The 27,210-nt window shown below is 38.7% G+C and overlaps 2 protein-coding genes across 5 annotated transcripts in view; one reads left to right on the top strand and one right to left on the bottom strand.

The window, feature by feature from the left end:
* ERP44 (endoplasmic reticulum protein 44) overlaps positions 1-15,889 on the top strand; it is a 50,146-nt gene extending 34,257 nt beyond the window's left edge. The window contains exons 6-12 of the mRNA XM_027739376.2: positions 165-280; positions 4,602-4,659; positions 6,015-6,131; positions 9,299-9,410; positions 9,873-10,014; positions 12,991-13,093; positions 15,291-15,889. Of these exons, the coding sequence (XP_027595177.1) occupies positions 165-280; positions 4,602-4,659; positions 6,015-6,131; positions 9,299-9,410; positions 9,873-10,014; positions 12,991-13,093; positions 15,291-15,392 (750 nt within the window). The 3' untranslated portion in view covers positions 15,393-15,889. The remainder of the gene's footprint in view (positions 1-164; positions 281-4,601; positions 4,660-6,014; positions 6,132-9,298; positions 9,411-9,872; positions 10,015-12,990; positions 13,094-15,290) is intronic.
* A 2,055-nt stretch (positions 15,890-17,944) lies between these two features.
* The window catches only part of STX17 (syntaxin 17), a 33,813-nt gene continuing 24,547 nt past the window's right edge, over positions 17,945-27,210 (bottom strand). For all 4 annotated transcript variants that reach the window (XM_027739378.2, XM_027739377.2, XM_039387505.1 and 1 more), the window contains exons 5-8: positions 23,778-23,896; positions 23,645-23,695; positions 21,577-21,663; positions 17,945-20,863 (exon numbers count right to left, since the gene is read on the bottom strand). In XM_027739378.2, the coding sequence (XP_027595179.1) occupies positions 20,624-20,863; positions 21,577-21,663; positions 23,645-23,695; positions 23,778-23,896 (497 nt within the window). In that variant the 3' untranslated portion in view covers positions 17,945-20,623. The remainder of the gene's footprint in view (positions 20,864-21,576; positions 21,664-23,644; positions 23,696-23,777; positions 23,897-27,210) is intronic.

Genomic DNA, 27,210 nt, shown 5'->3' with positions numbered 1-27,210 from the left:
AATACTTGCAAGGGTGCTTCTGAATAATGAAAAGGCAGAAAAGACATAATTTCTGCATTTAATGACTGTCAAATGAATGGCATCTCTGTATTTAATATCCATAGGGAGTAATGATAGTTTTTGATAGTTTGGTGCAAATTATAATTCAACCTTTGTCTTTACAGCGCAGCAGAAGGAATATTGTTGGATACTTTGAGCAAAAGGACTCAGACAATTACAGAACCTTTGAAAGAGTAGCAAATATTTTGCATGATGATTGTGTGTTCCTATCTGCCTTTGGGTAAGTGTGAAAACTTGTTGGTTGCATGACTTCCTTATTGAAATTCTGTTTATGACTTGTATTTAAATTTAATTGAATGGACTTCTTTAATACTTTCAGCGTTTCATAACTGACGAGACTAGACCTTAATAGATAAATACACTGAGAGGATAGAAGGAGAAAACTCTTCCTAACCTTAATGTTTGCTGTGAAATTCAACTCTTATTTTTTCCCTTCCTTTTTCTTTTTTTTTTCCACTCTTTATCAGTATGGTTTAAGTGTAACTGGGGAGGTTTCAGGGGCTAAAAGACAGTTGTGTCTAAAAAATCTGCTTTTTTAGAGAGAAGAACAAGTACGGAAGAGCTTGAAAATGTTTTGAAAAAAAATTCATTAGCTTTGCAGACTGAGTAACTCTTTTTTTTGCAACCTCTTAGGTTTTTTTTTTTTCTTTGAAATAGGACCATTTTTTGAAGGGGTCTTTTCCCTCTATTTTGTAGGGTTTTTTCCCTGTAAAGCATGTAGTTGCTTGCTCATTTCCTCTTGAGTAGTAGGCCTTGTTCCAAAATGCCTAATTTCTGTGCCTGGGTCTTAGTTCTATGTCACTGGTCAATGCAACAATTTAGAAAGGCAATTGCATTGGTGAGCTATGGAGTGTAAGCCTAGAAGAAAAACCTACAGAAATTCAACTTTCTCTTTGTTATACAGATTTAGAGTGATATTTTAAAATATTAAGCCATTCACTGGAAGAAGAAGAACAAATTGGGAGTGAGTGATTCCCTTTATAACTAGCATAATGAAATGGAATTATAGATTCTTTCAGCAATGCTTAATATGCCACCACCAATTGCCAATTTGAAGTGATTGGGCATTAATGGGAATGCAGTGTTTTCCAGTTTACCCACAGTTGCAGGATCAGGAATTTGCATGGGTTAAGCTAGCTTTTATAATGTTTAAAGTTGCCTCAAGTTTTTTGAACTGGGTGTAGAGGAGAACAGCAGAGAAACTGAGAGGATGTATTGAGGTAGAGGTTTCATCTGCTTGAACAAAATCTGTTGCCAGTCACTGATGCCTCTTCTAATATGTCTCCAGAAATAGTTTGGGGGTGGGGGAGAGTATTTGCATTGTGTGGGAGTACACAGGGCTTTCAGTTCCCAGTTAGGTAATGGTATGGCTTTGTAAGCAGGCAAACCTGTGGTCTGTAGGTCTGTCAGTCTTATCCCCAAAGAGTGTCCATTATCTCAAGCATTTTCTGATGAGTGCATGCAGGCTTGCTCTCAGGACAGGCAGTCTGAGTTGTTACTAGAATTTTAAGTTATTTTTTGCCCCCTCATATAGCTTTTTGGTCTTTTCAGAAATACCTTTTTAAAAATTATTAGTAAGATAGCAATACTTTGAAGATTCTCTCTCCTGTTGTTTGAGTCTGTTCATCTTTGGTTTGCTGTCTGTCAATTTTATGTAATAAGAAATAGTTTCCCACCACTCAGCGTTATCATTTGGTTGTTGGGCATTGTTCTTGAAGTGGTTACTATGGGGGTTTTATTTTATATTTTTTTGTTCAGATATAAGCAATAGTCAGACATAATGGAATGGATCAGAGTTTGATTATTTTTAACCTACCTATATAACTAGATTGCACAGCAGGCTTGTCATTATTCTTATCTCCAGACTCCCATTCCCTTTCTAGCCTGGAGCTGTTAGTGTTTTAAAGTGCAGCCTTCCCAGCAGCAACCTTGGGAACTAAATGTTTTCACCTGTGAGTGGCTGTGGCTCTTAAGATTCCTAAAAAAACCTATATGTGAAAAGACTTCTGAGGGAGATACTGGCCACATATCAGTGTTTTCTTTTTGGATTATATATAGCAAAATGCTTCACAGGAAGCTGGCACTGATCGGTCAGACTCTTCTGACTGAGCATCCTGACAGACCCTGGGAGGTGTTTTTGGGTTTGCTATGAACAGAGTTCAACAGCTATGTGCCTTGGGAAGTATATGGTAGGTAATGTGAGCAGTTGTTCAAATTTCTAGTAAGCTCAAATAAAACAATCAATTTGACAGGAAAAAAAAAATAATTACTTTGCTGATTTCTGTCAAGGCAGAACAATCCCCTTATGCCAAAATTACTCTGGCTTTAGGTACTTGTAATAGCTTATTTTTAAACTGTATTAGTGGTACTTAGTTGTAGATCATCTTGATGCTTAAAAGACTTCTTTAATGAACAGATCCTTACGGTTCTGTACAGATCTGAGGTGGCAATAGAACAAGATTAGTGAAAGAAGAGTTGTCGGCAGAAGGAGATAGGTGAAGAATGTGATGAAGACATTATTGGAGGCAGAGTTTAGAAGTAGAACTAGAGAGGAATGGATCTGAAATGTTCATGAAAGCGGAAGAGAATGTCCAACCAAAAAAAAAACAAAAACCAACAACAAAAAAACCCCCACAACAAAACAAAAACCATCCAAAATATACTTTTATCCTAAAACGCTGTGATGATCTGTAAGTAGTTTATGGAAGACAGTGATGAATCTAGGAACTGTTTTAATTTTTTGTTAGCAAGTAACTATGGCAGTGGAGGGTGGGGGGATTGTGTGGTTACAAGAGGTTCCCTTTTACATTACTGCTTCAAGAAGAGACAAAATGCAAACTGAAGTGTTTCCGTTTTAGTAGTTGTTTTAAAGAGGTGTATCTTCAGGCATTTGGGATTTTCACATCATGTCCATACTTTATTTCAGTTATCTGAAAAACAAAAATCAGTCACAACTGCAGCTACTGAAGTGGAAGAGCAGAAGAGGACATTTTGGCTTCTACCACAGGGTTACCCCAGAGCATGTATTTCATTATAGATTATCATCATCTTATCAAGCAGTGATTGGGCAGGTGGCTTCTACGTCTTCACTTTCTTCTTATTCAGTGAAGGCTTATTTGGTATGCGAGTGGTTTTTGTCAGTGATGGTGGTCACTAGGAAGCCTAATTTCACATTATGTGAGGAGTCCTGTCTGGAATATAAAAGTACATTTCAAAATACGCATCTGTAAACTGATGCAAATACTGATAGGTGTAACATACTATGCAAGGCATCCTTTCTATGTGATAAGAAAAGGATAATCAGATCAAATGAAGGAAATAAAGTTTAGGTACTTTGAGTTAAGGCTTACGTTGTCTGTCTTTTTCTTGGCACGCTAAATTGGTCAGACCCCTGGAAGATTTAGCTGATCTTGCAGTGAGATAAATTGAGATATTTTGACTTCTCTTTTTTATTTCCCTCTTACATTTCTTAATCAGTCTTCACCAATGTTTATATTGCACCTAGAGGAGAGAGAAGGGGGGACACTTACCTAATGTTTCCCAAAGGCTGACATTCTTTCTTTTTAACTTGTGTTAAAGGGAAAAGAAATGGGCACTTTTACTTTTTTGTGGCATATGCATCTAGTCGGTTCTGTCTTGCCAGCCTGATTTACGTTGGAACAGCTAGGCATGGGAGAGAAGGAGTGAGGAGGCCTCTTTATATATCTGAAGATTGTTTAAGGGTTTGTTTTTATTGAGAGCTTTCTTTCCTTTTATTTTTCTGTCTCCTCCGTTGGAATCGTAGCTGTCCCAACTTGCTTGAATAAGAGATGGCAATTTTCGGGTACAAGCTAGCAGCTTTCAGGGTGCTCTGCTGTGACTGGGATTAAGGAACCACAAAATATTCTGGAGGCAAGAGAGGAACTTACTGAGGTGACATAGTAAGCTGAATACCAAGGAGGAACTGCATGTCTTCTGGGTACACACATACTATACCATCAGTGGCCAGGAACTGCATACTGTGTCTGCTCTCTAGATCTGTTTTGAGGGTAACACGGACAGTGTGGGCTTACTTGCCATCCATTTTCCCACTGCTTGTGCTGATGGAACTCCTCAAAGCCCTTCTTTATCAGGGTAGATAAGATGTAAATTTTTAGTGTAAACAGTGGAACAGGAAGAGTAAATGCAAACAAGAATCCACCTTTCTCTCCTCTCCTTCCTTAAGATTTTTTTTTTAATTCACTTCTTTAATTTCCCTGACAATCTCTTATCCAGAATTGTAGTGGCATTCATCACTTGCACTTCAATGCCTTTAGTCCACACTTCTGATCTTAGGGGTACATCTTGCTGACTCCGTTAATGCCCTCTTATCTGGCCAGGTCAAGTTTCTGTGGAGTCACTGTACAGTTTGCTTTAAAAATGAAGGATTTTAATTTTCAAATTGTGAAGGGGAAAAAAAAGAAAGAAGTAAAGCAAGGATAGCAAATTAAAATATGATTTTTGGTATCTCAGTTATTTGATTTGTGTCTACCAAGACATGCTTACTGGTTGGTTTGTTGTAGGGCTATTTCAAAAGCAGAGAGATTTAGCGGAGACAATATAATCTACAAGCCACCAGGGGTAAGTGTAACTATGTATTTTATTCTGATTATTGTCGTTATATGTGAATATGAACAAGTGAAGACTGTTTGTATCATTCAGTATGTTACTGCATCTCAAATCTTGGTTTTATTTCATCACTAAATAGTGGGAGAAATAGGATCATAGAAACTCGTGTTTCTGAGTCAGTGAAAGAGATCTCCATCTCATGTGTTGCCAGTTAATGCACAAAACGTAAATCTGTCACTCAAAATGTCAATGTCCAGAATTAATTTTTTTTTTCTGAGAAAGACAGTCAACACATTATGTGTATAGATATTGTGTGTTCTGTAGAACTCTTAAAAATGTATGAAGCTGGTGCACTTCCTGTTGTTCAAAGCATGTAACAGTTACTACATATTTTTCTGACTGTCACTTGCCTGTCTTGTGTGTACTTTAGTCCACAAGGGTTAAGAGCTCTTCTCCTAACTAAAAAAAACCAAAAAAAAAAAAAATTTACTCTGTGTTAACAAACTCTCATAAATATATTTTCACTTGAGGAAAAATTCAGTACAGAAGAAAAGCTGTAAGAGCTGCTTTTTAGAGACATACTACCTAAAAATCTGCTCCTTTTGCAAATTTACTGTAGGAAAAGAGCTGCTTACAAAAGAGAAAATAGATGAAAAAAGAACCTCAGGAGGAAGGGAGTTTCAAACCTTCTTTTTTTCTTTTTTCAACAACAGAATTTATTAGGTTACCTAATTTATATGGCATTTCTGAATTAAGGTGTGTGTAATCATGGCCACAGCTTGCAAAGTCATGCTTCACTTCATGTTAACCAAAATTGTAATTAAATTAAAGGATGTCAGCACTGAATTATAAGTTAAAACTACTAGCAAATAAAGGAAAACTATTATTTATTCATATCTCTTTGGCAAAGCAAATGTAAAATACCAATTTTAAGTCCTTCTAGGACATTAGGAGGGGGTTTTGGTGAGTCTTTGTAACTATCAGCATGAAGCAGCTTGCTGTCTGCATTTAGTTTATATCTAAATGGGGGTTTTACATCTGGAGATACTATTTCTCAACCTAGCAAAAGTCTAAATAGCCTTTATTTGAAGCATCTCCAGTTGGGAAACAAAGTATCTTTTCAACTCTTTATAACTTATCTTAAAAAGTGGCATTGACTGCATAAATTATCATATCTAATATTCATTTTCCATTTGTACTTTTATCAAATAGTTAATCGAAATCTTGCATGCACAAGGGTATAATTGGTATAAGATTTGCTTTCAATATTTATATGAATATTGTTATTTTATATTGAGTAGTTAATCTCTGTAGGTAGCAATGTCACTTTTATTGTTTGTCATCTACTGTATTTTTCTTTTCAACAGGAAAATGCTCCAGATATGGTGTATTTAGGCTCGCTAACCAATTTTGATTTGGTTTATGCATGGACACAAGATAAATGTGTACCACTAGTTAGAGAAATTACGTTTGAAAATGGGGAGGTAAGAATTTTTTCTACAATTCTAGTTTTGGGGTTTTTCTCAAAACCAAAATGTCTCTTTCAAGGTCCCTAATTCACTTCAAAGAACTTTGTATAGTTTGTTTTAGGCAGAAAATAGCCGTCAGATAATGTTTTTCATTCTTTTGGAGCTTTTTGTTTAGACTTGAAATTCACTGGAGGCAGACTTGTTGTAGTTGCATACGCTACCAAAGTAAGAGGCTGTAATTATAGAATGGCTAAGGCTGGAAAAGACCTCTGAGATCATCAAGTCCAACTGTTAACCCAGCACTGCTGTGTTCACCACTAAACCATGTCCCCAAGTGTCACATCCATGTGGGTTTTTTTTAACACTTCCAGGGATGGTGTTAAAAAACCACCTCCTTGGTCAGCCTGTTCCAATACCTGACCACCCTTTCAGTGAAGAAATTTTTCCCAATATCCAGTCTAAACCTTCCCTGGTACAACTTGAGGCCATTTCCTTGCGTCCTATTGCTTGTTACCTGGGAAAAGAGACCAAAACCCACCTTGTTACAACCTCCTTTCAGGGACCTGTAGAGAGCAGTAAGTTTCTCCCTGAACCTCCTCTTCTCCAGGCTAAACCCTCAGCTCCCTCAGCTGCTCCTCATCAGACTTGTGCTTCAGACCCTCCACCAGCTCCATTGCCCTTCTCTGGACACATTCCAGCACCTCAATGTCTTTCTTGCCATGAGGGGCCCAAAACTAAACACAGGATTTGAGGTGTGGCCTCACTAGTGCTGAGTAGAAGGGGGTAATCACTGCCCTGGTCCTGCTGATCCCCCAGGTCCTCTCCCACCAGGCAGCTTTCCAGCCAGTCTTCCCCTAGCCTGATGGCATTGCATGAGGTTGTTGTGACTGAAGTGTAGGACCAGCTTTGATGCGTGTAGGTCCAATAAGAAGTGTCTGGTGATTTTGCGGAATGTGGACACTTGAAGGCTAAGAATGTGTGTGTCTGTAAGTATGTGTGGATGTGTAACACCTTGGGTAGGTTGTGTTATTCATCGAAAGTAAGTATATATTATTATGTGGATGTCATGACTAAATGATACATTTAAGATCCAGACCTTGGAAAAAGTGCTTCTAGTCAGGGTAGAAAACGCTCATGTCAGGATGTCAACAATTTGAAAGAATAAAACACTCGTGAACTATCCTTTAGTTATAACTGTCTTTTAAAGTTTAATGTTAATGTTAGTGGTAGAAAAATATTACTGTATTAATCACTTCCAAAGCATTATCTAATAAACAAGCACATGAAATTGTGGCTGACCGTGGAATTGCAATTTTCTGAGAATGGTAATAAAAACTGTGATTTTTATTGTTTTTTCTTTCAGTGTGCATTTAAGCACTGGTACAATCTTAATCTTTTTTAGCTGCATGTGCTATTTCACTTGCTTTTCTTTATTTGGCTGTAATTCATCAGGTGGAACCTGGCAATTTGCTTTTAAACATCTCATTTCTTCTTGTTACCATTATTGTCTTTCAATGCTTTTTTGTTTTCTTTTGTAACTTAGTCTTCTTTAGTCTTTTTCCAACTCTATATTACGATTTTTCTTGTAAAATAAACAACAGGATAAAACATCTTCAGAAAATTATCGAGTTTGTAGTATCTCAAAAGGAGTATTTTGACACAGCCACAGCATCTGCTAGAAACTCTGCTGAGGTTTGCAACAAATTGCAGTATGTTGTCCACACTGGATGAGAAACCAAAGAATCAGTCATATGATTCATTCTCAGTTTGCACACTTAATTCTTTTGATCCTGAATCTGCAGTGCATCTAACACTGCTGTTCTGGGCTCATGGAATGCTTCAGGTTTCATGGCGGAGGGAGGGACAGGGTAGTTTTATTACTTAAACCATTTTGGTTGACTTTCTTCTAGTCAATCCTGCCAACTTTTATTGGAAAGTTCTGATACTTAACAAATCTTAATTCTTCATTTGCAACTCAATATGTAAAAGAATGCCACATGTTAACATCTCTAGAAGTGTGTGGTAGATTTTCAGAGTACTTTTCCCATGGTGAAAGAGGATTCTGAACCTTAGAAGCCAAAGGTTCATCACTGTCAGCTTTGTACCACAGTATGTTGTGGTTTTTCTGTTTGTTCTCTTAGCTCTTGATTCCTACTAACTTAGGTACATAGAAACAATTCCAATGTGACATTTTGCCTAGCAACATTTGTTTAAAAAATTCAGTGCTGCCAGTAGCCAAACAAATTTAAACATGCCAAAATTGAGATATTTCTGCTTGCTTAGATTGTACAGTTACTTAAATGGGCTCTTACTTATTGTGCATACTGCACAGCAGTACAGGGTAAAAATATGAAATGCTGTGACTGTTAAGCTGTTTTTATGGTAAGTGCCTAAAAATCACTTTTGAAGCAAGCAAGTGCATATTGTTTGTGTTTGGGATTTAAGTAAAAGAAAAATCCAGAATAAATTATTCAAAGAATTCCTGTATTTATGTGTCCCTCGGCACAGAAATTTTTTTAAAGGCACTTGGACTGCAAGGACGCATTCCTATGAGGAATTAAAGTTTGCCTGTCCAACAAAGATTTGCATTTTTAATCAATTTTAGTAATATATTAGCCTGTGAATTTAGCAATAGCGTTACACAGATGACCAGTCAGGACACACTTACTGGCAGAAGAGCAGTACTTGATAACTGATATGGCTGTGTCATTAGTTTCTGATTTTTTCTTTCCTGGGGGGAGGAGATAGGGTTATTCATTGTGTTATGCTAAGAAAGCACCACCTTCCTATGTGAACAAGCTAGGACTGGGTCTAGAATACACCCTCAGCCTTTCATAGCATTTGATACTCAGGCCTTACTGTTGGTTCTATGAAGATGTTGTGTTTTCTCAGGATTGGGTTATTTCTTTCGTGCAAGTATTCCAGTGCAAGTGTATCCCTTCCTGAAATGCTGACAATGAAATACTGTCATCCTTTATCTGCTGTATATGATAAGAGGAAGGAAACATCGGTTAACTGTATCACTCAGGTATCTTAGAGGAAGGGTTAGCAGTTAGTCTTTAGTCTTTTTCTTTCATCTGTTTTTTAAAGTAGAGATCTCACTGAATTTTAAAGTTCCTGGAATCACTTAAGTGCCCTTAAGGAAAGGAAGAAATGTGATTTGTCCTTTGTTTTCTCTGCAGGAACTGACAGAAGAAGGCCTTCCTTTTCTCATACTTTTCCATATGAAAGATGACTTGGAGAGTTTAGAGAAATTCCAACAGGAGGTTGCACGACAGTTAATAGGTGAAAAAGGTTTGTAGTAACTCCTACTACTTCTTGGTTTTACTGATATAATTTTTTTCCAGGCAACTCAGTAGAGCAGAAGCAAAGGCCAAACTGAATCCGAGCTTTAAAACTCTTGAGACCGAAGGGCTTTATGCACTTCTGACAGTGAGGACTCATTCCTTTGGAAATTATTAAAATAGATACACAATTTATTAGTAAATAACTGTTTTAGAAATCCTTCTTGTCTAAATGACTTTATGCATTTTGACAGGGCATTAAACAAAGCTTCAGTTGGTAATATGGAAAAAAAACCCCACTTTAAGAAAATCTGTTATTTTGGTTGAGTTAGTTAAAAATTTAGATCTATTTTCAAGTTTTGCATGTGGTATCTAATATTTCCACCTTTATAATAGTTATGAAAGTGGTTAGGGTTTCAAGATAATACTAAAAAAGTTTTAATATGGATTTTTGTCTGCTCACGATTTTAAGGTACAATAAACTTCCTCCATGCTGACTGTGACAAGTTCAGGCACCCACTCCTGCACATTCAGAAGACTCCAGCAGACTGTCCTGTCATTGCCATTGATAGCTTTAGGCACATGTATGTCTTTCCAGACTTCAGTGACTTGTCGTAAGTATTTTTCTTTATGCATTTTAATTTGAGAAGGCCAAAGGAAAAGGTGTGTGCTCATACTTTAACCAGTACTATGGTAGGAAGATGAGTAAATCTGTGTGATTCAGTGTCAAATCCTAAAAGCAATACGAGTTGGTGTGAATTCATTGTTTAAATGGAGTTGTATTACTTTATGCAAGAAAAGAATCTCAAGTTTTTAGATGCCACTCTTTCATTTTGAAGTTTTGCTGTTTTCTGTAGTAGTTAGGCACTTGCAGCCTAGCATGGTATTTTTAGTAGCGATCTAGATATATCACTTAACTCTAATAGATTTAAACTACTGCATGGAACATGTAAGTGCTGTTATTCAGGGATTACTGTAAAATGCACCATGTAAGAATTCCCAGCCTACTGCTTTGACTTTTCCTGCTGTGCAATTCTAGCCTTCCTGCATTAGTCTAAATCTGGAAAGCTGGCAGAGAAATCCCTATTGTGTGGATTTTAGAAATCTTCCAACTGCAACTTGGAAAATGGACCATCAGTGTCATGTTTATCTGGATGAAATATGTAAGAGCAAAGTATCAGAATGCTCAAGTGTGATATGCCACTGTGATAATCCTCATTACATCAGCCTGTCTCTTTATGTTGCACTGCTTTGGAAGCAGATGTTCTGTCTCTCATGGCTCAGTTGAGGAATGAAGATGTTTAAACGTTCTCTTCAGGGGCTTTCAGTCTTATTCAAGTGCTCTATCTTTGTCTTCTGGTTGGGTGTTAAAACTCCAGTTTCTGTCCTCAAAGGAAGGACCTGCACATGCACTGCCTCTTGAGTCCTGGTTGGATGCCTAGGCTGGGTATTTTGTTTTTGTCAAAGCCAAGGATTCAAAGCTCAGATTTAGCATGCAATGTGAATGTAATCCCATGTCTGATTCTGCCATTCCAGGAGGCATTTTTCTACCTGAAATGTTGACATTTGGAAGGAGGGTTTGAACTTAGCTGCTTTCTGTAATTCTCCACAGGCTTATTAAATGTGGTCTCAGTTTGATATATCTTAAATAGTGCTTTTCAAATTTCTGAAGCCATGTATGTTGAAATTCTGATAGTGACTATTGGTCTCCTTGTGTTCCTATTTGTGTGGAATATTGTGTTCACCGCAAATGCCAGCAAAAAATAGGATATTTACGTTTTAAAAACACTAATTTTATTGCCACTTTTTAAACAGCCCTAAAATAAATTAATATCTCTTATGTGGGCAATAGAGATGTTTAGTTTAGACTTTCATTTAATGTTTCTTATGCGTTCTGTTTCTGTGAAACTGTCAGAATAATAAGAGCTACTTGCTTTATGTGTACCAGTTGTAACATACAAATGAAGCTGGAAGAGATGTCAGGATTGTAGACAGTTGCCTAACGATAAATAATTATTCAACCTTACTCTAGGAGTTTGGGCTGATACATAGAAATATCTAACAAACAGTTTGAAAACAAGGAGAGCTTGGAGCACCTGGGGTGATATCCTCTTGTGTATGTGGTTTGAATTTTTGTTTTGGTTTGTTTGTTGGTTTTTTGTTGGTTTTGTGGGGGCTTTTTGGTTTTTAATAATAAGTAGAATCTTAATTCTGAGACTTTCCTCTACCTGTAAGGATATCTGTCAGTTTAGTACATTTCCTGGACTCTTTTACAAACTGGCCCCAGGCTGTCTTTTGTAATCTGTGTCAGCACTAGCCAGTAGTGTTTGCATATGGCACTTTCAGACCTGGCCCACCAAAAGATTTCCTCTCTCTTTATAGGAAGTTCATATTTTTTTGGAGAATGGGCATTTCATAGGCAAATGAGACCATCACTCAATATTTTACCATCAGCTTTGGCCACCCATCCCTATTCATCCTGCTGTTCCAGATTGGAAATGATAGCAGGGAGTGTTCAACTGTAGCTTCTGAGCAAGAACAGGCTAAGCCACACACGGCTGTAGGTACCAAGTGCCCTTGTTGCATTAGGAAAGGAGAATGTCTCCAGCAATCTGCCTGATCTAGAAGAGGGCAGGAGCCCAAGGTAAAGCAGGGAGCAGTAATTCTGCTGTCCCTATCACCAGGCTAGAATGAACCTCTTTCTTTCCATCATGATCTCTCCATTCCTGATCTTACCTGGGAAGGGAAGAGATCCCTTAAAGTACCACTGGAATACTGATCAGTTACAGCCATTGCTTTAGTGATACTCTCTGACTCTATATTACGCTGCATTTTATGCACGGAGTTTTCTGACTGTCTGAAATATTGCTGATAGCTTGTCTGACCACACTCTGTTCCTCTTTCCTAAATGTAATAGTTGGTTTGATGAAAGACTCCCTACAAAACCTGTCTCTATTCAGACACTACCTTTTGATTGCATGCGTAGTGCTCATTATAGTCTTTTATCTCATCTTTAATACTTACTAGATCAACTCTTCACTTTGAGATTTTTAGTCTATCTGACATTTCACAAATAAAATTGGATGCTGTAGTTTAGCACGTTTGCTGTGGGTGACTGTAGGATGATCTCAGTTTAGATTTACATTGATATCCTCTTAGTGCATATCTCTGGTGTATATGCAGTTGCTGAGGTAATAGAGAGCCTTTCAAAGATGTTTTGTCAATACTGGTACCCAACTGTCATTTGTATCTGTAAACTGTGCATTTGGAACCTGCTGTTCCCTCTTACATTACAGTTAGTGGGGAGTTGAAGGGAATATACAATGAAGTTATCGGCTGGTACAACTCTGTGGGAGTTATTGAAAAGATTAAATACTTGCTGTGTTCTCAAGAGACAGTGGAAAGAAAGAGAAGCTGGTAGGGTACCTTAGCAAACCATTTGGCTTCGTGTCCTCTAATAATCACCTAAAAGTGGGCATAGTGTGCTAGATAAAGAGAAGTTGGCTACTCTAAACAGTGCATTTTAAATCTTCTGTGTTTGGACTTAACTTGTAATAAACATGTGGTGGTTTCTGTTTAATTTTTTCCAGAATTCCAGGTAAACTGAAGCAATTTGTACTAGACTTGCATTCTGGAAAACTGCATAGAGAGTTTCATCATGGCCCGGATCCAACTGATGTAGCACCTGGTCAGGTAAGGTTACAACAAATACATTTAATTTGGCCATAGTAAGGACCTTTTTTACTCCTCGTCAGAGCTGTACTTTCTAATATGTTTATACTTTTAGCCTCTGTCTCCTGAAAGAGAAATCTGTTTACAGAAGTGTAACATTGCCGATTCTGCTTGGCAGTTCAACTTCCTTTGGGTAAAGGCAAGGAGAGCATTAGGGGTCGTATGGAACCTGTTTGCCTTGAATAAGGGAAAATTATAAGAAAATATATTTTCTCCACTGAAACAGATCTTGGGGTAGATGACTCTTCTGACCTCATAGTGCTGCTCTTATGTGACTTACGTGATTCTCATGTGACTTCAGTGCAAAAGTCGATACTACATCATAGCTGCATTATTTCCCACACAACTCACTCTTACAGGGTGCTTCTGAGGGGAAAGAGCAATTAGTTGAATTTTTATGTTTTATGTAGAAAGTTGCCAATCCAAGCAGGAGGCAGATTCTTAGAGCATCAAGAAAAGATGGATAAGCAGTAATAGGCCTTATTGCTTTTATTAATGCAGTTAACAAATGGCATCAGTAGTATTCACAGGCTGCACTTGTCAGTTTGGATTCCTCATAGTTCTGTTCCAGGGTTGTCATGTTGTGTAATTACATGCCTGGAAGTCACTCCTGGGATCTCTTCAGGAACACAACTACTAGATCCTTCTCCAGACAAAACTCGGGAGCACCTCAGTCTCAGGAAAGAAAAGACATTACCAGCCCTGATTCCCTCCACTTAGCCCAGTCTTTTGTGTCTTAATCAGCCTTGTATCTTCTTGATACACCACTCAACTCACGTGCTTGGTGTCATGCTGAAAAATACAAATGTAACGGCCTGTCAGGGAACACTTTCATTACCTTGGGCACTGTCTAAAGAAATAACCATTTAAAACACTTCTTTCAAGTTATACGTTGCATTGTCTGGGCTCGAGGAACCACTTTGGTCCCAGAGGAGACCTGGAGCCCTTGTGTTGGGGTGCCTTAGGCCACCTGAGAACCCATGGTGAGAAACTATTTATAGCTACGGTCATTTTGCTGTTTATCTCTGGGATGTGGTAAGGGTGGCACTGCACTGAGCCTTCTGAGTGCAGACTCCCATTGCCCTGCTTAAAGCTAAAAGATTGAAAAGCAAGAAAGCCCTAGAGGGCTTGCCTTGGCCAGGAAAATGACTGCTTCTGAATGTCGTCATGACTGGCCAAGAAAACACGTGGGCTGAACTGTCTCAGCAGTAATTCATTTAACCAGTAGATCCCTGTGTTTCTTCAGAATTCAATGAGCAACCAGAATTCAAGTCAACAGGAGGAGGTGCAGAAATAAGGGCTGGAGACTGAGACAGAGGCCAGGCAGTCTGTCAGCTTGGAGGGGGACAGGAGTGCTTGAGGAAGAGATGCTCTGAGGCACCTGCTGTGAAGAGGAGGCTTGGCCAGGGAGAGAGGAATCTGCTGAGTCCCTGGATCCTGCTGCCTGCATATCTGGGCACAGGCATGGAGCCTAGAGCTGCAGGCTTGCTCTTGTCTCCATTCTGCCTTGAGAAATGCACACAAAACCTGGGATATTTATGTCCTCATCTTCGTATGGCATCCTGCCATCTTGTGGATGTGCGTGTGATGAAAATCTGGCCTTAACTAAACTGGAGGCTGCCTGCTTCAAGGTCACCTATGTCCCTGGAATTGCATGGAGGGGTTTGTGTTGGGGTTTTTTTGGTTTGGTCTTGGTGTGGGATTTTTTTTTTAGTTTCCATAAAAAACTAAAAATTTTGTCAGCGATGGCTCTTTTGCTCTGGTGTATTTCATAAAACACGCGCACAAATTAGAATACCCTCAGAGCAAGTGGTAGACAGACTCAAGCAAATATACAGTGGGGTACATTTTAAATACTTCTAAGTGACTTGTACAGAAGCTTGTGTGATGGCCATCACCTTTGCAATGTGCCAACAAAAGGAATATCCTTAACTGAAAGTGCTTAATTAATATGTGTGTGCATGTTTGTTCCTCCTACTTGGGGCTTATAATGTGCCTTCCAAAAAAAAAACCAAAAAACAAAACGACAAAATTTAATTTGTGGGAATGCTGGACATTCATGCACTCCCATAATTAATGCTAGAAATTCATTTTATGGAGGTGGATGGTTATCAAAATTAGTCTAACAAACAATTTTACTGTTTGTTTTGTTTTTCAGCCAATTCAGGATTTAGCAAGCAGCCCACCAGAAAGCTCATTCCAGAAACTGGCACCCAGTGAACATAGGTACACCTTATTGAGGGAAAAAGATGAACTTTAAAAACTTGAAATAATCTTGCAAGCCTTTCAGACAGCAGCGTTGACTTCTGTGTGGTGGAAATAGTAAACCTATATTTTCATAATTCTATGTGTATTTTTATTTTGAATAAACTGAAAAATAATTTTTTCTCCCCAGGCTTGTAAATACATTTGTTTGGTGGGTCATTCTGTACAGCATCTTTCAAACAGTACATTCTTAATGCTATCGTAAAATATCAGAGACCCATCCAGACTCTTGATCTAACTCTGTTCTGTAAAACTTTTATAATCCAAATGAAGGTATCCTTGCCAGAGACATGCTGTTAACTTGCACTATCCCATTAAATAGGACTTCTGGGTTGTTTTCTGTGTAACCTTGGTAGTATGTGCTTTTTCTTCTTCTTCATGTGAACAGCTATCCTGGTAATCTATTTCTTTGTCACATTTTTCTCCAACTTAAGAGGGTCTTCTATTCTGGATACTTGGGAGGGGAATAAATTAAAGTTTTACAGAATCTTGTGTGGTGATTTACTGGCTGTAAATGTCCAAGCAATTAAACAAAACTGAATTTTAAAATACCAAGTGAGGAAAGGAAAGGTTTCAATGATAGTGGCTGTACTTTGAATGAAGGGGCTGTATTGACCTACTCTGATTTCTTGGAATTAAGATTGCTGTGTTACCCACATGGTTGTGTTAAAAGAACATGAATGTTGGAAACCCTTCATAGTAAGAGAGGACTGGGGCTGGCCTGGCATCTGAGTTTTGTCAGTCCCAAATTAATATCTGTATGTATGTTAGGATTAGTCTCTGGGGGGTTTTGTTTGTTTGTTTTTCCCCCAGATCCCTGCCTTCCTGGCAGATGCTTACTGTTCAAAGAACCACTGCAAATTTTCTGTTACTCTATTTGTCTGGCTTGTGCCTTACTTATTGCATAATCTTTGAATTCTGCTCTGAAGAAGGAATGACTGCTTTTCTGTTACAAATTACACCAGCATAAGGGCTTTTCTCAATGAATCTTCAAGCTGCTGGGTGAGATGAACTCATAGAATCTGTAAGATGGAACAGCATCTGTTAATTTGTGAGGCATTGTTGGAGATAAATTTGTATAGTACACTTACTACAAAGAATCGAGGACCTGACTTGGGCCCCCAAGGTTTAGTGTCCTTAGAAGTGAGCTTGTTCTCTGGACAGGGGGAACACTGGGTTCAGGTTTACTTAGGAGAGTGCCCCAACTTGTGTAGTAACTGTTCAGGATTCCTTCTGCCTCTCAGCTACGGATGCCACCTGGTCAGTTACTGACAGAAGACTTTCATGGTCTGGTGAAACTGTGGCAAAGTTGATCCCAGGACAGCCTCCTGAATCAAGCCCCTGCGGCACCAGGAACAGGAGCTTTCTAGGGAGTGATTCTGAGGACAGAATCACTAGTACCCACCTACACTAAGCTACAGCAAACTGAGCAGCTGCAGATTTAAGAGCTGAGAAAAGTATTGCAAGGTTTTGGTTACAGGTATACTTTTTTGTTGTTTTTGTGAATCTGCATTTTTGGCCTTCTCCTTTTCTCCATCTCATGCCAAATCAAGCATTTTTGGCAGCTGGGTCATACTGCCTTCCAGTTGGAATCTAAAGATGTGAGCTAGTTGTGGTTTTAAGGCTGCCACTTGTTTTTTACAGGTCGTGCTACACAATTCTGGCACCTGAAATTTTAGTCAATTCCTGCATGGTGCCTGCAAGTACTCATCTTACTCCTCTGAGGTTCCTATTTTTCCTTGGGCTTCTTATTTATAGGTGTTGTTTGGTGGGAGATGTCAAAACTTCTCTTTCTGGAGGAAAATGCTTCCTCATAATCCACCTAGCAGTCCAGGGACAGGTACTTTTAGCTAGAAAGAGATGAACCCCCTCTGCCAACCCCTCTTCCTTAATCCAAGTTTGCTTTTCAGACTAAGGACTTGTTCCCAGAGCTTTAGCATTCCAGCAGTAGGTGGACAATTAGCTGTAACACGTAGTTTCATGACAGTTACACACTACAGTAATTTCAGTGTGTATTCACTGGAGCTGGACCTGATTCTCCTGGGTTATGGATGACTAGCAACCTGGCTGTGACGGCGTTCAAGTGACTTCTCTATTTGCAAGCAGAAGATTGAACAGCTAAAGCCAAGCTGTCCTTGCCTAACATGCTGCTGAGTGTCACTTGAGCTTTTATGTGTCTGGTGATACAGAGAATTTGCCTGGAGAGAGCAGTCGCTGCACAAAATCCGAGTTGTGTTTCAGATTGAGCTGTTTGACTCTGATCATCTGCATCTGTATTTTAACCATTTGTTGCTCAGCTTACCACTCCCTTTAACACTTCTCAAGGCTTACATGGGAAGTTGTCAAAAATATTAGTATTATCCCTATATGGAATAAAAGTATTCCAAATTCTTTTTAATTGAACTTGCCAAGTCCATTTCTAAGCTAGCATGTGTGTACGAGTTACTAGATGCAGGTGGCACTTTGGGAACTTGTATTAATTTCAGTCAATGTAAATATTTCAATAGCTGAAGCATGTGTTTGGTAACTCAATACAGGATTCTTAAATCTTGGTAGTGCAATTGTTTTAATAATATAAAATTTGGGAGGGATTCATCTTTTACACGCTGAAAGGAAATAAGCCCCAACGTTCTCAGTAAATGTTACAGCCAGTCTCATAGCAAAAAACTTTTATTTGGTCTGAAAGAGTTATTTATATCTTAAAATTTTTCTGGTTAACATGCCTAGCAATTTAAATGCTAGTTTGGTTACTCAGATGCTGATGTTTCTTCACTTATGTAAATAACACCTATTTTAAAAAATCGTAGCCTAAATAATAGACTCCCACATCTAGTGTGTACACAATGCTTTGAAATTGCTTCCTTAAAAACGCAAGGGGGAAGAATAGTTCTCCTGCTAGACATTTCATAAACTGAGTGCATATCAGGCTGAATTTGTATAAGCTGGGGTAGGAATTCAGTCTTAGGAATTTAGATTGTCCTGGCATTAATCCAGCGTGGGGGGAGAGGATGGAGTCCGCAAGATCGCTGATGTGGCTGCTGTCATTTAAATGCAGGAGGTTTCACAGCATATGATAGGAAAGCAGATACAGCAGTTTAAAATCATACAAAGAATCAACCACAGTTTTTGATTAAAAACACTTTTTTTTTCTTAATGTATTCCTTTAAATGTAGAAAATAAATATCGAAGGAATGAACAGCCTATGAAGTTGTTACACGCTCACTAACTCTGTTTACAGCCAAAGTAGATGCATTTAAAGAAAAGTGCTTTTTGCCGGTCAGGAGCAAATGAGCTGAATTACTTGGGTCATGTTTTGCACTCCAGCTGATTTTTACCGTGGCTTTAGCAAATGCAGTTTTGACAATGTCTGCAAATACTGGTGAAAACTGTTCTTGCACACATTGCTTCCCTGGGCCTCAGACCTACTTAAAACAGATGTAATGTTCTGGCTTATAGCAATTTCAGTATTTTAAAAGCAATAAGGAAGAACTGCTCAGAAGTTATTTGTGCTGTAACTAACAGTTGCTTACAATGTCTCTAGGCACAAAAACCCATCATCTGTCATTAGCAGACAGTGATTTCCAGTGATGATACCAAAGTAGTGGTTATCGACAAGGAGCTGTTTCTATAGGATGCTTCCTTGGACAGTGTTCCCTGCTAGGGAGCCTTATCTAAACACTGACTTCAGTGTGCACCTAAATAAAACTGAACTCAAGCAGAGCTCAGGATGAATTGACCAATCTAAGAACTTTAAAAAATGGCTTCCAAACCTCAATTTCTGTTCCCCGTAAACAGTAGCAGCATTAGTCTGGGAACTGTCCTGAAAGTGGCAAACAGTAGATTATGTGACAATAGTACAAGTAGGTGACAATAAAAACACGTTAACACTTCTGTATTTAACAATGGAAGCTTCAGCAGCAACAGGCTTCTTAAGGGTGGTAAGATAAGTATCCACTATAAAAAGCCAGCAGAAGCAGCATCTCACCCCATAACAGGCTCCACAGCATGTCCCAAAATCTTGAAAAGGCTCAGCAGTTACTCTACAGTGAGGGTGGAAACAGCTGTTTTGGCACCGTATGCAAGAGGTATGCAGCTGCCCCAAACACCCGTGGTTTACGTGGTAAACAGTATCGTGTTGATGTTTTCGACAGTCCCATCCTCTGGGGATGCAGCCGGCACTGCCACCGTGCAAGGGGCCTCGCTGCCTCACCGGCCGCTGACCTGGTGCCTAAGGTCACCCTTGAGGGAATAACAGACTATTGAGGGAGTAGGCCTGGCTGCAGCACTGCCTTCCAGGGAAGCTGTTCAGCTCTCCCACCAGAGTGCTGTTGGTGCCAGGAGACGAGAAGCAAGGGCAACATCTTGCTGCTTAAGCAAGGTGAGGCTTTAAGTTCAGAATGCCAGAGCTTGGCTCTTCACCCTGTATGGTGTTCTCAGGACAAGCCAAGGAGCTGAACAACTATGGAAAATTATTATCCTCCAGTAGCAGTCCTGCAGGGTTGCTGCTTAGACTGTTTAATTCATAACTACACTTTGAGGAAGGTGAGGAGTTCACAAATTTAAAAAAAAAAGGTACCTGAAGAAGAGGAAAAGCTGGTTCTGATGCTGATCTGATATGGCTGATGGAGGCAGATGTGATATATGTGATACATGATATACATGACTTTTTTCCACATTGCTCACCCAAGATTTTCACCTTCTCTTATGACAGCTGCCACTTCCCTGTGCATTACTAAACACACACAGTCGGTCATATCCTAGGGATGTACACAGGAAGAGTTTGGGAATCCAGATAAGTGAAAGTAAATTTAAAATAACCATGAAAGACTGATGGCATTTATTTCCTTTCTTTTGGAGCACTACCATAAAAGCTCCAGCTTCTCATGGCATTCATGGGAAAGCACTAGGGTTTTCCAAGTATCTCTCTTTATACTGTCTGCAAGACGGTTTGTGCAAATTTGGCATGAAGCACCAGTCACCCATCATTGCAGCTGTGCATATAGCTCACTTAAGAATTTTATAATTAAAAGTTATCCATATAATTTTCAAAGGACTGATGTCACCATGTCTGAAAAGAGAAATTCTGACATGACTGTTTCAGCCCTCCCAAGGAACAGTAATGTCATCAAAATTCACACAACTCAGCCTTGTTTTTAAAGCATAAGGCTGCAAGTCTGTCATTAGCACGGCTACTACGCTTCTTCCTGGCCATAATGAATTGATACTTCAGCTGGATTTTTTGGCACTTTGGTGAGAAAGCTCTGGACAGCTGGAAGAGACCTGCTCAATCATTTTTTGTTTTTTTCTTTGTATCAATTTTCCACCTGTGAAGCCCAAAATCCCACCGCCAAGTGCAGCTGCAATTCCTGCCACTTTGAAGCCTGCAAGGAGACCAATGGGACCCCCCACTACTCCACCAATGACTGCACCTGCCACAGGCAGAGCTGCCAGCTTGTATTTTGCAGCCTGTAAAGGAAAAAAAAATATAGTTAGAATACTTGCCTGTGGCGATGTGCATTTTTCCCCTCACTGCTCTTGGCAATAACTTGAATGCTCAGTGATAAATAAACTTTACAAATTAGTATTTAAAAAAAGATGCTCGCCTATGCCACATGTATGACAGAATGTACTAAAACAATTAAAAATTGAGCTGTCTTGTGTATGCAATTGTGAACCAGGTCCTTTCACATGGTTCTGGCTGATTATGTACACTGGGTATTACCTAGTCACCATCATTAAATCAAACAAGAAACTGTGAAAATGCTCAGACTTTTCGTAAGGTCTGACTCAAGGCTTGGGGCTTATTTAGCAACTGACATCTACATGGAATGGTACGGAAATTACATGTTGTTGCCAACCTCTTGTTTTATGTTTATGTGATTCTTGCGAGCCAGTCACCGAATGCGCTTGTCTTTGCAAGTAAACCAAAGTAGCCTCAAAATAGCACTAAAAAAAGCCCCCCCAAAATTAAATAATTGTATTTCCTTGTAGCCTGGATATGATAGAAAATTACAAGAGAGATCAATTTTTTTTTTCCTCTGCTACCTGTGGGTCATTTCTTCCTTATTTCCTTAATTGCTGGTTCCCTTAGCATTAAAGACGGCAGATCAATTGGGTTAATACAGAGGGTTGCTGGGAGGCAGAGTACCATTGATTCACCAGCAGGAGCAGATCCCTACCTTCCCCAAGTTTTTGGTTCCCTCTTCAACATTCGCAGCAGCACTGTTGACATGGTCTTCAATCCTGTCAATCTTCTCCTGCTGAGACTAGATGCAAAGGAATTATGAGTGAGGTAACCTGCTGGGAAGCAGCAGTGAGCCAATACACACCATTTTAATGCCTGTAATCAGGACCCCACAGCCGCTTTCATCTGCTGCACACTGCACCCAGCAGCCTTAATGGTGCTTCACGATTAGCATCCGATAACCTCTGCTGAAACTACACACTTACTTTACAAAAATGTAAACTATTAAGTAATAATATGGTGGGGGTATTAGACAATGTCTTGCTGCACTTAGAGAAAACAACCCAAAACATATGATTTCTAAATCTTTTCTGTAAATAGATAAATTTGCATTCCGAAGGGAAGAATAATCCAAACTAGCCTTTTTGTTTCCTGCTGAGTTTCATGCTAAAAAAAATATTCTATAAAGAGCATTTATAAGATCAGTACCAACTCCAACATACAAAGCTGCATCACGAAATCTAAGCAGAAGTGTTTAATTATGACATTATAAAACTGACTTAATTTTACAAATAGTGACAGTACTGAAAATATACTTGATGTTGCTCTGTATTTACTGTTTGATTTTACAAAACCACTCCATCCTTTCTCCAAATGCAGATTGCCCTGCAGTGTCTCTCAGGGAACACTGGAGCAGAAGATAAAGGGATCTGTGGGTTTGTTTGTTCTTATTTTAATCTCAGCAGTACCCAGCCTGTTTTATGTCACAAAATAATGAGATGGCTGATCTTCAGCTTAAAATAAAAGGCATTCTGTTTTGCCTCTTTCTAATTCAGAAACTGCTGAGTCCACCAGCTCTCGTATCTTCATTTACTATGCAGTCCACACACTTTAGATACTTGGTATTATATCTAATGACAGTTACGTGTAAAATCCAGGAAGTCCTGGGAGCAGGACCTGTTGCTTTAACCTTTAGGACACTGATTGAAAATTTTTGCAGTCCCACTCCAGCCTAATGGTTCTTAGTTGGTTTTTTTGTATAGGTGATGCAGCACATACTCAGCAGAAAGGATAAAAGCTAGCTTATTTATTCCTATTAACCCAACAGCAAGGAGATTAAAGAACTCTCCTAGGAGATGAGAATTGTGCATTTAAATTCCCTGTGGCACAGGAAGAACTAAACATTGGGAACTGAGTGTGGATGATGAAGACATTTTAGCAGTATTGTGAGAGCAGAGAAAGAGCACGATAAAGGTGAGGGATTTTTGTAGTACTCCTGATTAAGTGAGAAAAAGTACCTGAGAAACACCCACCCTGTGCAGCGAAAGCTGTTGCCACCATTACAGTTAGAAATTGTACAAATTAATGGGTAGAAATCTGCAGACAACACTAGAGCTTCTACTGAGGTTCAGCTTGTGGCCACGTGCACTGCCTAGGACATTGTAGTTGTTCTGGTCACAAAACTTAGGAGCAACTACCAGCGCTAGTGCTGAAGCAGCAGACTACTGCCTCCTCAGAAAGTTACCTTGGCAGAGCCTGAATCCACAGGAGAGCCACAAAGACACCTGTAGCAATGAGTCACTGATGTAGGGAAGGAAGAGCTGTTAGTTTTCTAACCAGACAGAGCAGCAAAGTAGTTAAACTAATGCTTTTGGACATTCTTCTTGTAAATGTTACATGCATCACTTACTACTTTGGAAAGTGTCTAATGTCCCATCTTGGAAACTATAGTTGTATTTACCATAGGTCCCAAGTAGCAAAGACAGCACCTTTGTGCAGGCATCTCAGCTCACTGTGGGGAAACTGCTCTGCCTCTACTGGCATCTTGAAGTTCCTAACAGTGATCAGGATTTTGTAGTCTTGAATATTGGACTGAATAAATGTTATTATTTTCTTAATATTATTTTGCTGTTCTGTCACTTTGATAAAGTGATACTAGCTCAGTCTGAGCAGTCCAGGGGCAGAAGTATTGCTCGTCTTTTTTTTGTCCCCACCTAGGAGTTACCCATTCACCCTCTTTTTGCACAAGACTGCATAGGATAGAACACAGAATTAATACTTACGCTGACTAAGAGAGAAAAATCAGTCACCAACTGGCTGAGCTCAATCAAGTCCTACAAATGAAAAGCAAATGTTATTTTGTAATAGTTGCTAAAAACAAGAGGACCAATGTGCAGTAAGGGAGTTCCAACATACCCCTTCTAAACTTTCCCAGGATTCGGCTGCATTTTCTTCTTGAGGTATTTCCGGAAGGCGGGAGTAGATCTGGATTAAACTTTGGGAGCCGTCCTTCACTTCCATGTTATATAAAGTTTCTGAATCAGAAACAGGATGTTTACATAAATGCACTGAATCAGAATGCAGGTGATGTGCAAACCTTCTCACTCTTAAAGTTTCTCAAGAGTAAGCTGATACTTTACCTAATTCAAGCCAAGCAACAGCCCTGAAAATGATCATATAGGGGGAAGTCTTACAGCACTAGACAGTTTCTTAAAAGGATGTTATTGACAAAGAAATAGATTCATTTCCATTAGCACACTTTCACAACCAGTTCTGAGAATGATATTAAATTATACTCCTGAATTCAAGATCATTTAATTAATTTTGTATCGACCAGGCTAAGAAAACTGAGCCTGGGACAAAAACTTTTCGTTTACATGACACATAAAAGCACTGCACTTCCAAAACTGAGCAGACAGTTATTCACTTTACAATAGATTATCATGCCACTGGTTTGATTTTCAGCCATTTGGGACTAAAAGAATCTGGAGGAAAAGACTTCCAAAGTAAAAGCAGTGAAAACCAAGTAACACGGTGCCCAGCATTCAGTGCCTGATCTTGTTGGGTAATGGAACTGTGAGGATGAGAAACATTTTCAGCTCAGAGCTGTACAGGAGATATTCTCAGGTAATTCTTACTTTCTAAATCATACGGACTGAATGCAGAAGACATTAGGACAAAGTACAGTGGAAAAAATGGGGAATGAAAGACAGTGAGGGGGCACAGGGGAGAGCAGACGCAATGAACAGACACACACGTACCTCCTCCACTCTTGAGCCATTACAGATGTAACAGACGTGTGTATAATTGTGGACAAGTAATTAAGTGGTAATAAAGAACAATAACAAACAAGTGTGGCTTTTTGTAGCAAGGATTAAGGAAGAGAGCTTGAGAGTCTGAAAGGCAGACTGGAGAACGTATGTAAACACAGTGCAAAGATCGTGTTAATTCAGACAACTTCAATTTCTGAAGGGAGATCGCTACTTTAGTAGGACACGTGTTTCCTTCCTTGGAAAGGTGGTCTCAAGAGAAAGCTTATTATGGGGAAGGCTGGTTAGATGTGTCACAATATTAAAATGTAAATATTGTATTAAAATCTATAGAATCAATGAATGTGCCAAGGTATGATAATAATATTACAGAACTGTTACAACAACAGATATGGACAACGGAAAACAAAAAATATATTCATTAAAAAGTCAGTAACAGTGCATGCTTATTCATGAATTATTCGAAGATAAAATAAAAATTATACATTTTCATAACATTTGTCCATTTCTCAACATTTTTATCTCAAAACACATTAGGAACCTAATCTTCCTCTCAGATCAATAAAGTCTAACATCAATGAAGTTGACATTCAGTTGATAATTACTAAGTAAGCAGAGTAACAACCACGTAATAAGCAGTTTGGGGTTTTAATTTGGGCTTGGTTTTCTTTCTAATTATTTCTACTCCTTTTCCTTCAAGAATCCAGACATGGAAGGCACTTCACATTCTACAATCATCACCTGTTCTTCCAGAACATATTTTTGATTTATAACCTCAGATTAATTAATGTTTTATACTCAGTTCTAAAATACTGTTTCCCCCTTTTCAGTATAATTAATCATGTATCCAAACGTGTGCATTTTTGAGAAAACAGTTCTGTTACATACTCTGACATTTATCATTGGTTTTGAGTATTTTATTCCATTTCAATCCTCCACAATCCTACTTCAAAATCAAGTTTCTTCTCCCAAGAAAAGTGTACTCTTCCGTAATCAGCCACATGCATGCTTAGTTGGTTGAAATTAAAATATTCATAATTCAAAAGTAAAATAAAAAGCTCACTAAACAAAACTGCCTCCTCACAAGACTGCTCTGGTCTGTCCCTAACAATCTATGCTGACCTATTGTAGAAAAGCACATTCTTGGAAGTGTATAAATGATACCAAAGTTTTGCATTACACTCATTCAAGAGAAATTAAAACTGTAAGTAGGTTTACATGTTATCATTTTCTAATAACTAAAATTAGTGGGAAAAAAATCCTCAAGAAAATTCTTAACTCACTTCAGAAAACTAAGGTAAAGAACAAGAAGGGTAAGAGGTGGTCACATTTGGACTGAAAGTATGAGTAAGAAATTTATATTCACTAGTTCACTTTTTATCAAATCTAACCAATATTAATAGAACTGAGAATGGAAGTGGCTCCACAAGTTCACTTACAGCATCTCCACAGAAATGCAATAATACAAAACACCTTTGCAGATTTCACAGAATGGCTTTGCACCTCATTACACTTGAGATAAAAATCTAATGCTCTGGAAGATTCAATATGTTGCTTAGAAGATTTTAGTAATTTTAAGAGTGGAGTGTCACCTTTTGTTAATATTTGTTTAATATGCAATTAAATTCCATTTCTATTGGCCCTCAGCTGAGAGTAGTGAATGGGGGAAGGGACTGTATCGTATCACTGACATGTCTTCTAAATGGGAGATTTGAATTTGTAAACTCCTTCCTTCTCTACCAGATGGGAAGCAACATGCTACAAAGAATGGGTGTACTGAAGCTCCTTTGATTAAGATCAACAGCCAAGATTTGCTTTCAGGACTGCAGCCTCTAAGCACAAAAGAATAGGCAATATATTGTGTCTGTGTTAGCAATTCAACAGAGCTGCTTTCACAGGCAGGCAAACTTGAAAAAATATCTGTTTAATTGTATTTAGTTGTCTGCCTGTCTGTTTCACTTTAAATGGGGTGAATTTTTCCATATTCATTTCTGTTCCCATCCCAATCTTTCTGATCAATGTCTTGTCTTTCTGAAGTGCTGTTACTCTCAATGTCCTCCATACTTCAAAGGTATTTCAGATTTCAAAAGCAGTCCTGTTCTTTGAAATTAAACTCTGGTTCCCATTTGCCACCTGTGTAACTGTTAGAAAAGCAATGTAAGCCAGGACAAGGCCTTTCCAATTAAATACCAGAATGTACTGAGAACAACTGCAGAAAGTTACCAAAAGAAGAGGTATCTTAAATTTACTTCGGATCGTAACAGAGAAGAGATCACAAATAGACTGAAAGTAATGGCTAATATGCATGAAAGGAATCACTGAATACTGAAGACAAAGTGCTCCCCCCAAAAGAGATGTCAACAAATTAAGCAAAATTATTAAGAGAAACTATGTGGAAGAAGTTCCTAAAGGATAAAGGACTGCAGAATTGCTGGGAGACACTGACAAAATAGGCTACACTGAGGATGACACCGAATTGTCCTGATGCAGAAGAAGATGTTAATGGCTTCACCAAGAGCTCTTCAGTGCCCTGGATGTCAAGAATTTGACACACAGTATTAGTACAAGGAATAATATAA

The sequence above is a fragment of the Pipra filicauda genome, unplaced genomic scaffold (genome assembly GCF_003945595.2).
Source record: "Pipra filicauda isolate LSUMZ 115617 unplaced genomic scaffold, ASM394559v2 scaffold56_size3634133_pilon, whole genome shotgun sequence".
In the NCBI taxonomy this organism is placed as follows: domain Eukaryota; kingdom Metazoa; phylum Chordata; class Aves; order Passeriformes; family Pipridae; genus Pipra; species Pipra filicauda.
The sequence above is the reverse complement of the archived record's forward strand: the minus strand, read 5'-3'. Positions and strand labels throughout refer to the sequence as shown.